Source organism: Furipterus horrens, unplaced genomic scaffold, assembly GCF_987537825.1.
Source record: "Furipterus horrens unplaced genomic scaffold, mFurHor1.1.pri manual_scaffold_5, whole genome shotgun sequence".
NCBI classification, from domain to species: Eukaryota; Metazoa; Chordata; class Mammalia; order Chiroptera; family Furipteridae; genus Furipterus; species Furipterus horrens.
Window position 1 is genome coordinate 13491586 of NW_028327175.1, and position 12536 is coordinate 13504121.

At 46.5% G+C, this 12536-nt stretch overlaps 1 protein-coding gene across 1 annotated transcript in view; it reads left to right on the forward strand.

Annotated features, from left to right (window-relative positions):
- Positions 1–482: 482 nt before the first annotated feature.
- MTMR12 (myotubularin related protein 12) overlaps positions 483–12536 on the forward strand; it is a 59334-nt gene continuing 47280 nt past the window's right edge. The window contains exon 1 of the mRNA XM_090276195.1: positions 483–742. Coding sequence (XP_090132321.1) covers positions 662–742 — 81 coding nt within the window. The 5' untranslated portion in view covers positions 483–661. The remainder of the gene's footprint in view (positions 743–12536) is intronic.

The window sequence follows — 12536 nt, forward strand, 5'->3', positions numbered from 1 at the left end:
ATAATAACTCTTGGTTTATCTCATTTTTTTCTACATTTAAAATAATAAACCTGAATGTCATTAATGTGGATTTGGAACTCACGGGGAGATTCGACATATACTTTCGGGAAGTTTTATTCCAAAACGACGAGGAAAGAAGACAACAACCGCCTTGAACCCCTGGTCACAACCCAGTTACCGCAGGATCATTGGACGACGGCGACATTCTTGCTATCCAATCGCCGAGGAGTCCGGAGGAAACGCTCTCTGGATTGGTCAGAGGAAACATCTTTCCAGGTTCATTCAAGACAGGGCATGGCGTGGGGCTCGGCCCGGCAGCACCTCTGGCCAATCAGAGAATGCAGGGGGGCGGGCTTTGCCGCAGGAGGGTGAAATAGAGCCCATCTCAGACAGAGAATTTCCGCCTGTCAGACTCGCCTGTCGCGAGTGGAGGGGGCGTGGCCTTCGGCCGCGATCTCCCAGCGCTCAGGAGTGAGCGGAGCCCGAGGACCTGGGCGGGGCGAGCGGTGTCTGCGGCGGAGCCGGATGCGGGCGGTGCCGCGGCCGTCGCGGCCCTGGGGATGGGCGGAGCCCCAGCCGCCTGTGTCGGTGGCCGCCGCTGCTGCTGTAGTCTGAACGGCCACCTCTATTCCGGCGCGTCGCTGCTTCCCAGAACGGTGGCATGCTGGGGAAAGGGGTAGTCGGCGGTGGCGGCGGCACCAAGGCGCTGAAACCCTCTTTCGTGTCGTACGTGCGCCCCGAGGTGAGGGGACGCCGCGCGGGCAGGGCGTCCGGCTGGAGCGACCCGGGCGGGGGGCGCCGGGCGCCGGGATCCCTTTCCCTGCTGCGGAGAGGGCGGCGGGAGTGTGCAGGAGGGGAACCGGGCAGGGTGAGATCCGCAGGGGCGCGCTGGGGCCTCCGGTGGGTCGGGGTGGGGACCTCTGGCGCGGGCAGGCAGGTGCCCGAGCGCAGGGCCCGGCTCCTGTCGACCAGGTGAAAGGGCCCGAGCGCGGAAGGCGCGGCGCCCCGGGCCGCCCCTGGGTACACTGTAGAGGAGTTGGGGTTCTGGGCAGTGCGGGAGGGGAGGGGCTGGGTGGTCCAGACCCCAGTGGGGCCTGCCCGGAGTCTGACGCCCTGTCCTGGGAATTTTTCATGAATCTTCAGAGCTCCTGTCCCAGCCGCCTGTTCCTAAGAGCGCCGTTTGATGCCGCCGGCGGGATACTGTGCGCGGTCTCTCCCCGTTAGCACTGCGGGGAGAAACTCTGGGTCGGCCCCTCCTCAGCCAGCCTTGGCCTCTCCCTTGTGAATTCCCCTTTGTCACTTTCCCCTCCTTTAATTTCACCCACTCACCGCCACCCTTTCCACTGCCTCTTGGTTTCCTCCTGGATTTTTACTGTCAAGTTCATTCATTCATTCAGAGATTATTTTTTGATCTCCCTCTCTGTGCCAGGCACTGTTCTAAACGCTTGGGATACACATCAGTGAACAAAACAAATATCTCTGCTCTCCTGCAGCTTCTTTGAGAGAGAGAGGCGTAAACAATAGATAAAATAGATATAAGTGCATTATATGTGTTATTGGAAGGTGCTAAGTCTCACGGGGAAAAGTGTCACTTTTTTCTCCTTGCAAGGATGGCATTTGAGCAAAGACTTGAAGGATGCTTGGGGGCTGAGGGAACAAGTGGTACTGGTAGGGGAAAGAGTCTGGAGTGTTGGGGGAGCCTCAGAGAAGCCAGCCCAGGGGCTGAGGGGCACAGTCATGGGAGAGGAGGTTGGAGAGGTAACAGCTGGGAGGCCGTGCTGAGGGCCTGCTGAGCACTGGTTCCCCATCCAGATGCCTCTAGACACATTCTCATGTTGGGTTCCTGAAGTTGTTCTCTGCTCCTCTCTCCAGCACTTTTATCAGCAATGCGCAGAAGCATCAACCACCCATCTCTGTAAAGAAAAGGCAGGCGGGCTGTGGATCAGGGGTTTGCATCCGGAAATGTGTCTGTAAGACTATGTGTATGTATCGTCACATTCAAAATGTGTGTTTCCTCCCGTGGCGAGTACTCTTGAAATGGGTCTTATTGTTCGTCCTAATTTTAAAATAAAATAAAAACCACTTCCTCTTCCTCTGCAAATGCTTGATAAGAAGTCAGGCTCGTTTTTGCATTTTCAGCTGGCTTCCCTTTTAGTGTCATGGGCAATGCTGTGGTCAGTTCATTTCTCTCTGTATCTTTTTTTGGTAGAGCCCCTGGTTGAAGTACAACTGATCTTTAAACCGTTCCTCTTCAGTGAAGGTAAACGGCAAGTGTAAAGTCTTCTGAAATGTGGCCAGAGTTCAAGAATGTTCATATTTTTCATCCACCAAGTACACATGTTGTAATTAGACTTGTTTTCCCTCTTTGCCCGGAGCGCCTGTTACAGCTCTTCTGAGGGATAATTAGGGTAGGGGGGTGGTTTAGAACCACAGTAGGCCTGAAGTGGTCACATTTTTCAGATCCTTAGAGTTGGCAGTTTTGTTTTCTTGCGAGAAAATAGTGCCGTGTAGACTGTATGCTTCTTTGTTGTAATCCGAGGACAAGGCTGTGACGTGAATTGTGGATGGTGTTTAAAGGATAAGTGAATAGGGGGTGAGGAGGCAGTTGGTGTTTAAGTATGTATGTAGCTTTTGCGAGATATCACGTTATTGGAAATGCATGAGAGCAGCTTTGAGGCTCAGCTTCTGTGTCCCTGCGAGCATTGGGTCTGGTGACATTCTGCTCGCTCAGAAGGAGGAGTTCCTCGGAAGACTTTTCTGAAGACTCTCATTCTGCTGTTTCTCCTCTTTTCCTGTGTTATTGTCTTCATCTCTATTCCCATTGATGCATGTTGTCCTATCACTTCTTTGTAAGCACTTTGCTTTTGTTAGCTGGGAAATCAGTTTCTCGACACACCTTTTTGCTAGTAGGTCACTGAGCTGCCAGAACAACCTTTACGCCTTATGATATAATGATACCTGTGCCTGGTGAGGAACTTGTTCTTGGCTGACCAGATCTTGGGAGGTTCAACGGTGGCTGCCTTTGATATGCCAGGGAATCTGTAAGGAGTCAGCACTTTGTGTTAAAACCAGAAATGTTTAACTGGAAAATGTGTTTGAATTGAAGATGATGCTTTTAAACATCATAGCTTATTTTTTATTCTTGTGATCAGAAAAGATTGGCATTGGACAGCCTAAAAATGAGGCATAGTAGTTAGTTCTGACTTTTAAAATTGGGTCTATGCCAGAGTAACTTGGGCTCTTCTGTTATTGATCCTCCTAAATCAACGAATGTGAAAGTTCAAATCCTGAACTGTAATGTAGGACCTTTGGTCAGTTTTGTAAGCTCTGCCCAGAGGGTTATAAATCAGTAAAGCTTGTAAGCAGGGAGCCGAGGGCTCTGGAAGTTGAGGAAGGAGAGGTCTGGACCTATCTTGGTGGTACTTGATGGCTGGAACCTAAAACATCTCAGCACCCCCACTGCGGCTCAGCCCCAGGGCCTCTGTGTCTGGGGACCCCTGGAGCGGAGCTCTGCTTCAGGGAGACATCTGTTGAGAGTTTGGGTGCCAGATCCATTTTTCTTGTTACTTAAAACAGCTGTTTGAATTTCAGGAGGTGTCATTATTCATTGTAGAAAAATAAGAAAATATAGATATGCAAACAAATATTTTACAGAAAATTAATAAGCTTATTAACAAGTTGGAGTATAACCTATTGGATGTGTGTAGGTCTATACATACATTTTTTTTTTACCAAAATAAGATTAATATTGCTGATTATATTATTTTGTAATCTGCCTTTTTCACCAGAAATGTATATCATAAGTGTCTTTCCATGTCAGTTGTTAACCTGTCATTTTAATTTGACCCTTTTCCTCAACAGAGACATATCGTGTCTTGGGGAGATGTTAGGTAGCAGAAAGAACCAAAGAAAGTAGTATGATTGTTAAATGTTTTTCTAGTTAGTCACCTTCTCTGGTGCTGAGTGACCATTCTGATTCTTCAAAACTCAGTAACCTTGAAATTATAAGCACTGGTTTGGTAATTTATAGTGATTAGAAATGCTTAGTGCCAGTACCCAGAAGTTGGTAAGTAAAGGACCATTAAGTGGCCCTAAGAGAAAACCCTGATTTAATAATAGTCTGTTACATTGTGATAAGGAAGTTGAATAAAAACTTTAGGGTACTTGTGTGTTGTTCCCTGAAACCAAGACCAGGAAAAGTCCAGCTTTCAGAGTCTGCTGTACTTGTGCCCCTGTTTGTGTGGTATTCCAAATACAGTTAAAATGTATTTTCTAGATTTTAGGTCAGTGTTTGGCGTGAATGTACTAATAATAGTTATCAATTTCTTATTTGTGGAGTCTTAGATTTTGAAGAGAATTTAAAGGTAATCTAGGTGCACCCTGACTGGTTTGACTCAGTTGATTGGGCGTTGTGCCAATGTGAGTGAAGGGTAGCCTATTCCATTCCAGGTCAGGGCACATGCCTGGGTTGTTGGTTCGGTTCCCAGTTGGGGCGCACAGTGAGAGGCAACCTGTTCATGTTTCTCTTGCACATAGATGTTTTCTCTTCCTCTCTTTCTCCCTTCTTCTCCCTCTCTCTAAAAAAGTACACAAAATCTTCAAAGGTGATCTAGATGACAGGGCCCTTCAGGGTTAAATGTCCTCCCCCAGCCACAGCAATATTGCAGAACAGAGTTAGGAACAGTGGCCTGAGAGCCAGCAGTGGTCGGGGCTAAGCCAGGTTTATGGGCGCTCAGGAGAGGTTTATGAAGGCATGGGAAGAAAAGGCAAGAAGAGAGATTAAGATTGAGAAGGGTCCAAAAAACAATCCAGATTTAAGAGTTGATTTTTTCCCCCATTTATCCCTCAAGAAAAAGAATCCATTCGATTGCCTGGTCCTCATTTAGGCTGTTTCTTTTGGTGGGGAGAGGTGAACCTATGATCCTGTATTCTTCCCAGTGATACGACTGTGGGTATATATAAAATTTTTTAAAAAATTGCTAATATTTATTAGGTAGTTCTGTGTCCTAGAGCTCTACTTAGCTCATTTTATCCTTTCAACTGCCTCAGGCAGTGGATACCAACTACTGTTGCCTCCCTTTTCTGTGTTTGGATGTGGAGAATGAGACCCAAAGAGTTAAGTACTCAGGGTCACAGCTGGCAGAGGGTGGTGCCAGGACCTAAACTAGGGCAGTCCTACTCCAAGGCCGTTCTTTTATCCCTTATGTTTATGGTCACAGGGCATATTATTAGTGAAACATGCTTAGAGTCATGGTTGGTGTTTGCACACTAGAGTGTTTTCTCACTTGCGTTCTTCAATAGCACTGTCTCGGCTTTTGTTTATCTACCAGGTAACTGTGAGTGGATATGGGTCCCATGGAGATACAGTTAATTCATTCCACAGGTGTTTACTCAGCACCTTCTAGTACCAGGCATTATTCTAGGTATTGAGGATACAAACAGATGAAATGATTGAGATTATTTTGTGGTGGAATACCACTGTATTGGACCACTAATTTTAATGACTTTGATAGATTAGTGACAAGAAGAGATTGGCTTATCCTAAAATGGGCCTACTTCCCCAGTCCTAGCAATAAAAATTACCTTTAAGAGCAAAATCTAGATCCATTACGTTTTTTCTGTGTAAGACTATAACTTTTTCTCTATTTCAGACTAATTTTTTAGTGGCAGAATTTTTTCCTTGTGCTTATCGAGGTCATTAGTAATGGTTTAACAGGTCATTAAAGGACATTAAAAGTTCTTCCTAAAATGATCACTTTCTTAGCTGTGGCTTTAGCCTGATGATCTGTCCAAAACTTCCGCTTTTCCGCTCCTGCATGTGCTTCCTGCGGCATCTCCCTGGGTTGTATCCAGCACCACACAACCTCTGCAGATGGAGCATCAGAAGATGTCATGAATCTATGTCAGGCAACACTTCCTGATCAAACAGCTGCCTCATGGACAGCCAACACATTAGGGCCAGACATTAAGTACCCTACTTCCATCTCTGACTGTTATCAGAATACTTAGAAATTTAAAGTTTTAGCCCTGGCTGGTGTGGTTCAGTGGATTGAGTGCCGACCTGCGAACCAGAGGGTTGCCAGTTCGATTCCCAGTCAGGGCACATGCCTGGGTTGTAGGCTAGGCCCCCAGTTGGGGGTGTGCGAGAGGCAACCATACATGGATGGGATGTTTCTTTCCCTCTCTTTCTCCCTCCTTTCCCCTTTCTCTAAAAATAAATAAAATCTTAAAGAAAAAATTTAAAGTTTTAGATTTTTCTATGAATATCGTCAACAGGATGTTTGATGTTCTTGGACTACTTCCATGTTAAACCATCCTATACAATGTACTTTAGAGGAAACTATTTTTAGGAGCCGCAATTTTTTTACCACTATAAAGACATTGTAATAAAGTTTCAGACTTCGGAAGTTAGAAAAATAAAGTCACCCTTAGTTATGCTACCCTAACCAAAGCAGTTATTTCTATATATATATTTTAGCATGTCCAGGCTTTGTTCATGTGTGTGTATCTTACATGGGGGCAATCATAATATGTGTAAAACTTTATGACCTACATGTGGTTGTCAGGTTTGACAGATCTGTGTCAGTAGAACTTATACTTTGAGTTGTTTTTCCAGCGAGGAAACACTCTTAGTTTCTCATCACGTTATGTTTGTGACTTCTGATTGCTCTTTTTTTAAGAATGTAAGAACACTGGATTTGCAGTTTAATGAATCATTTAAAATAAACTTCTTAAGATAGGATGGGAAGTAGGATTGAACTGGAATAATTCTTATAACCTCTAATCTTCTGTTGCTTTGGGAGGAAGAAGAGGGGAGGTAAAAATGGAGTGGGGTCCCCAGAGAGAGCGAAGCCAAGGGAAGGATGCAGGGCCTCCTCCTTCCTGGAGTGCCCTCTGCATACCTGCAGTGCCGTGACTCTCAGGGAAGCAAACACTTGTCAATCACTCTCCCTTGCTAGCTGTGAGTGAGTCTCAGTTATATTTCTAGGGGAGAAATGGGACTAAGAATAATACCTCTCATCTGAAAGGTATATGTGAATATTTTATGAATGTTAAGTGTGATTATGCAGGCCAACCCCTGAGCAGAGTACTTGGCACACGGGCAGCCATCAGTCGATGTGGGCTGTCATCATTGCTCTTCAGAAGCTGCTGCTCAGAGCCACTGGGATGCTTCTGGGAAGGGCTTGATCATTAATCTTAGAATACAGGAATCTTCCCCATCTCATGTATCAGGAAGGTGGAGTTTTTAGTTGTGGTGGTGGTTGCCATGGTATGCCAGGGAAGTTCACTGTGTGGTAACTCTTTCTCAGAATAGTTTTCACTATCTCTAAAAGTTTCTTTTCCTCTTTTCTTTGTTCCTTTATACATTTGAGAACAATTAGATTATATTTAAAATTCCAACTAAAGCGAACACTTAGTAGTTGACTTTTCATTGTTCACATTCGGCCTTTGACATTTTGCTGGTTTCATTCTGTGTACTTGTTTTGCTCCCTTTTCCCTCATTTCTAACAGATCTGTCTGTCCTGGGGCAAATTTTGTCCATTTATCACATCTGTTCCATGGTTTACTAAAGATATGAGTATGAAAAATCAAATTACCTCTGGGAGTAATAGCCATTTCACAGGCAGTTGCAAGACCATGCTGTTTTGATTTCATATATAAATGCTTTTCCTAAAAATAACATCATCACTTTTCCCTTCTCTGCCCCTGTCCTTCATTGTTCCTTGTAGACCTGGCTGGTGGGCAGCCTTTCAGAGGTGGCATCTAAGTCCTCAGTTGTTTGCTCTTGGGAAAGGGAGAGGCTTCAGCCACAAGAAAAGCTTGGTCACAATGGTGACAGATTGACAACCCCTGTTTCAGACAATGGGTTTTTGCTTTTGTTTTTGCTAGGAGGGTTTTAAAATTCCTGAGAAAACACCGAAGAGAATGAGCCCAGTTTTTTGGATGAAAAGTCTCATTGTTCCTCCTTTTTTCCAGACTTAAAACTGAATTCCTGTTTTGCTTTAATCCCTTGAGATTCATTTTCTATTTTGACTTCAGCTCCCTTTGACTTCCTTTCCTCACCTGTAACCTTGGATGGCCATCTCGGCCGCAGGCTTTTCTTGAGCATGAGACGAAGTACTCAGTGTACCCAGTTCAGGACCTGACATAGGCGGATACTCAGCAAATGCTAGATGCTGTTATCAACAATAACTTGAATTGGAAGAATTATTGATTGTATACCTACCATTTGCTAAGCACCGTGTTAGAATTAGGAATGCAAAAAAACCAGTCTGTGCACTCAGGTTGTTCTCATTCTGATGACGAGATGGCAAGTCAACAGATGGCGTGAACACACGGAGGCGGGCACTGCCCACTTGCCAGGGGACGGCCCAGCAGGCTCTCGCCGAGCTCGGAGGAGGGCTGCTGCGGAGTCTGCGGCAGCACCCAGCCTCTCACAGAGACTGCAGGCCTCGGAAAGGGCAGCGTTAAAGTGGGCTCTGCTGTGGGGACGGGCAGGATGCTGTAGCTGGCAGGCCAAAGGGGCAGCCTGAAAGACTGATGGGCACATTGGGACCAGGTGGCCGGACACGTGCGTGGGGATGAAGTGAGAGGAGTCCACCCCCCACCCTGGGGCGCCACGAGGGTGGCCAGGATCGTTTCTTCCTCTCTGGATGCTGCTTCACCGTTCGGTTTCTCTGGCCTTCTTGAGCCTGTGGGCAGCTTCTCATTTCCCCTGGTTTCTCTTGCTCCAAGGCTTTGGAAAAGCTTCTGCTCCAAGGCTTTTAGCTCCTCACCAGCTATTCAGCTGACCTATTATTTATGTTTATTCAGTAGTCCTGGTGGGGGAGGCGTGGGGGAGGCACCGAAGGCAGCGCCATGTGTTTCTGCAGCTGCTGTTCATCACATCACTTAGCTTAAATTATAAGACTCTGACAGCCCCATAAATGCCACCGAGCATTTGAACACATTCCAGTGCTGCCTCTTTAAGTGTAATGCGGTGGAATTAGAGCTCTGCTACTTGTTCACTGTGTGGGATGTGGCTGCCTATTTAACTGTCTTAGCATCAGTTTCCTGATCGGTGAAATGAAATTTAAAATAACCATATCTGGTCCATAAGATTGTTGTTAGTCTTCAGTGAGGCAGCCCATGGAAAGTTGTTAACACAGTACCTGGCATACAGTAAACACTTACTAAATGTTCATTGTGGGGGCTGTTACTCTCCTTCCCGAAGCTGTAGCTTGGTGTGTGTGGGTGTTTTCATATGTTCTGTGGACTACCATTGCAGGACAGACAGTGGCAAGACTTGACCTACATTCCCTTCCAACATCGTTCTTCCCTTGCGCGCTCAGGATCTCTCCGGGGCCAAGGTGCGGTCCATCTTGGAGACTATTCCATCTCACAGCGGGCACCTTTCCCGTCTACCTGGAGGATCTCCCTTCCTGCACAGTTTTCTTTCCAGTGACCTGTTTCCTGGATTCCTTCTCTGTCCTCCTGGGACAGTGTCTTCCCTTGTCCTGGGCTTCCAGGAGGGCCTGTCAGCAGCCCCTTCTTCCCCAGTCACTGTGCTCCAAACCAGGCATGGTCCCCAGGATGCCCTTAGGGAGGACCTCTGTGGTGGTCTGTCTTCATGTCCCTCGCATCCCCTCTGCTAGCATCCTGTGCCTGGGACCGTAGACCACAGCTGCTGAGCTGGTCTCTCCCCTGACCGCTGTCCCCTTCTGCAGCACCCCGAGTCACCTGTACACCATGACCAGGCCCCCGATACAGCCTCCATGGGCCCCTTTCCTACTTTGACTTCTTCACTCCCCACGCTGCTTCCACTGGTCTGAATCTGCCAGGCTGTCAGGCTGGTTGGCCGAAGAGTGTTAGCTTGGCTTTGGGAGGCCTGGGCTGTGGCCACTTCTTTTCTGTGTGGCTCTCATTTCCTGATTTCTAGAGTTGGATTAGGGGAGTGTTTGTAAAACTGTTTTGTTCAGGGACCTTTTTTAAAAAAAGATTTTAAAATTTATTTTTAGAGAGAGAAGGGAGGGAGAAAGAGAGGGAAAGAAACATTGATCGGTTCCAGTCTGGGCATGTGCCCTGACCAGAAATCAAACCCACTGAGCCACACTACTCAGGGCAAATGTGTAAGGAACTTTTATTTTTTTAAAAAAAAGGTTCTTTGAGGAACTTTTTCAGAGCACACTGTCCCAAGTCCTGCTTTAGAGAGGCGCATATGCCTTAGGGGTGGGGAAGGGTGTGTGTGTGAGAGTGTGAGTGTGTGTGAGTGAGTGTGAGGGTGTGAGAGTATGTGTGAGTGTGTGTGCGTGTGTGAGCGTATGTGTCAGTGTGTGTGTGTGTGTGTGTGTGTGTGTGTGTAGGGGAGGACACCTGCAGTAGGACTCTGCATTTCTGTCAGTTACTATGATCTCTCCCCCATCCTCTCATCCCGTTGAGAACTCCTGTTTCGTATGATATCATAAAGGAAACCCAAATCTGGAGAGAAACGAAAAAAGAGAAAGGATGCGAGTATAGTTTGAAAAGCACCTGGCCAGGCAATCTCGAAGGCCCTTGTCACATAGCCTCTTTGCATTCTTAAGTCTTTTTTATTTTTCAACAAGCAAGGAATATTTTACTGTATGCGTTTTCTGAAAAAAAAAAAAAACAAAAAAAACCCCATAAAAACAGAAACCACAAATAGGGGCAAAGGACAGAGTTTCCTAGCTCTCCAGGATCCGTGGGGCACCATATCTTATAGAAACATAGCTTGTACAGGAACAAACCTTACTAATCAACATTGCCCCGCTTCCCCAGTCAGAAGAGGCTGCCTTCACTGACATTCTCCCTTTGTGTTTGCCCGCGCACAGGCTGTGTGTCGCTCTGGGTTCTTGGTGATGCAGCTGAGCAGTCTGTACTCCGTGGTGTATAATTGCCCCATGTCTGTGGGCTCCTTGGGGGTAGGGCTGTAGTGCCATTCAGGGTGGCTTTGTGCAGCTCAAGATGGCTTCAGAGAGGACTGTGGATCCCGCACCATGCCAGGAGGGGACCTCAGGAAGGTAGCTGGTAAGAGCATCATTCAGAGGTCTGTTTTTTGTTTTTAGATTTCAGTTATTTATTTTTAGAGGGAGGGGGAGGGAGGGAGAGAGGGAGAGAAACATTGATATGAGAAAGAAACATAATTGATTGCCTCTTATATGTACCCTGACTGGGCATTGAACCTGCAACCCAGGCATGGGCCCTGACCAGGAATTAAACCGGCGACCTTTTTGCTTTGTGGGGTGATGCCCAACCAGCTCTTACAGAATGATTTGGGTAGTTGAGGTGCAGAACTGTATTAGGCCTTCAGTTTGATTGCTGACTCTACTTTCCATTCTTTTTTATTTTAAAAATTTTATTTATTTACTTTTAGAGAGAGGGAAAGAGAGGGAGAGGAACATCAATGTGCGGTTGCATCTCGTGTATGCCCCCAAATTGGGACTTGGCCCACAACCCAGGCATGTGCCCTGCTGGGAATCCAACTGGCAACCGTTTGGTTCTCAGGCCAGTGCTCAATTGACTGAGCCACACCAGCCAGGGCTCCATCTCTTATTTTTAATTTCTTTTTTTATTATTGTTCTATTACAGTTGTCCCAGTTTTTCCCCTGTTGCTCTCCACTGCCATGCTTCTGCTACTCTCCATCTTTATACCCCAAGACTCAGCTTTGGCATGAGGTGCTTTGCCCTAAAATATTCCTTCCTGCAGTTTGTTAAACCAGTGACGTGGCATGGATGCCTGAAACCATGTCCCTGGCTTTCCTTTGCTTCCTCAGGCAGCTTCATAGTCCATCAAGCGAGCAACCTTTTTTATTGGAATTCAGCCAGCTATTTGGTGAGGTCAGATTTATGGGTTTGGAGGCTTACACTGGTATTTGGGTCTTAGTTATTTTTTAGCTTGAGTGTCTTACTAGGGAGAGTCTGATAAAGTGTTTGGATTATTTAAAGGCCCTGGAATGCTTGGTAAGAGTGATTCTTGCTAAGAAGCTTGAGTAATACTTTCACTGCCCTTTAATAAAAGCTGAGCTGTCACCCTGACCAGTGTGGCTCAGTTGGTTGGGTATTGTCTCGCGAAGCAAAAGGTCGCCAGTTTGATTCCTGGTCAGGGCTCATGCCTGGGTTGCGGGTTTGGTCCCCAGTCAGGGCATGTACCAGAGGCAACCCATCGATGTTTCTCTCTCATATGGATGTTTCTCTCCCTCTCTCTCCTCCTCCCTTCCCCTCACTCTAAAAATAAATAAAAAATTTAAAAAAGCCAACCAGTGAAGGTTTTATAGCTTGGGTCTTAGCAGTAACTTCCTTTTCTTAACAAAAAAAGTCTGAGATACGGGGATACACGCAATCTGAATGTGAAAGAAAGGATTTAGAGTGGACCTGTAAGTATTGCTCAGCTGTTGGGTAGTGCGCTGTCAAAGGGTGTGGCCTATTTCTCTGTTCCGGAGACTTGCTACAGTTGAAAGGACATTGGATGGTATTGCATTGTAATAGGAAAGAAGTTTAAGATGGGTAGTTGCTTAGGGCTGGGTGAAGGGATGGGGTGG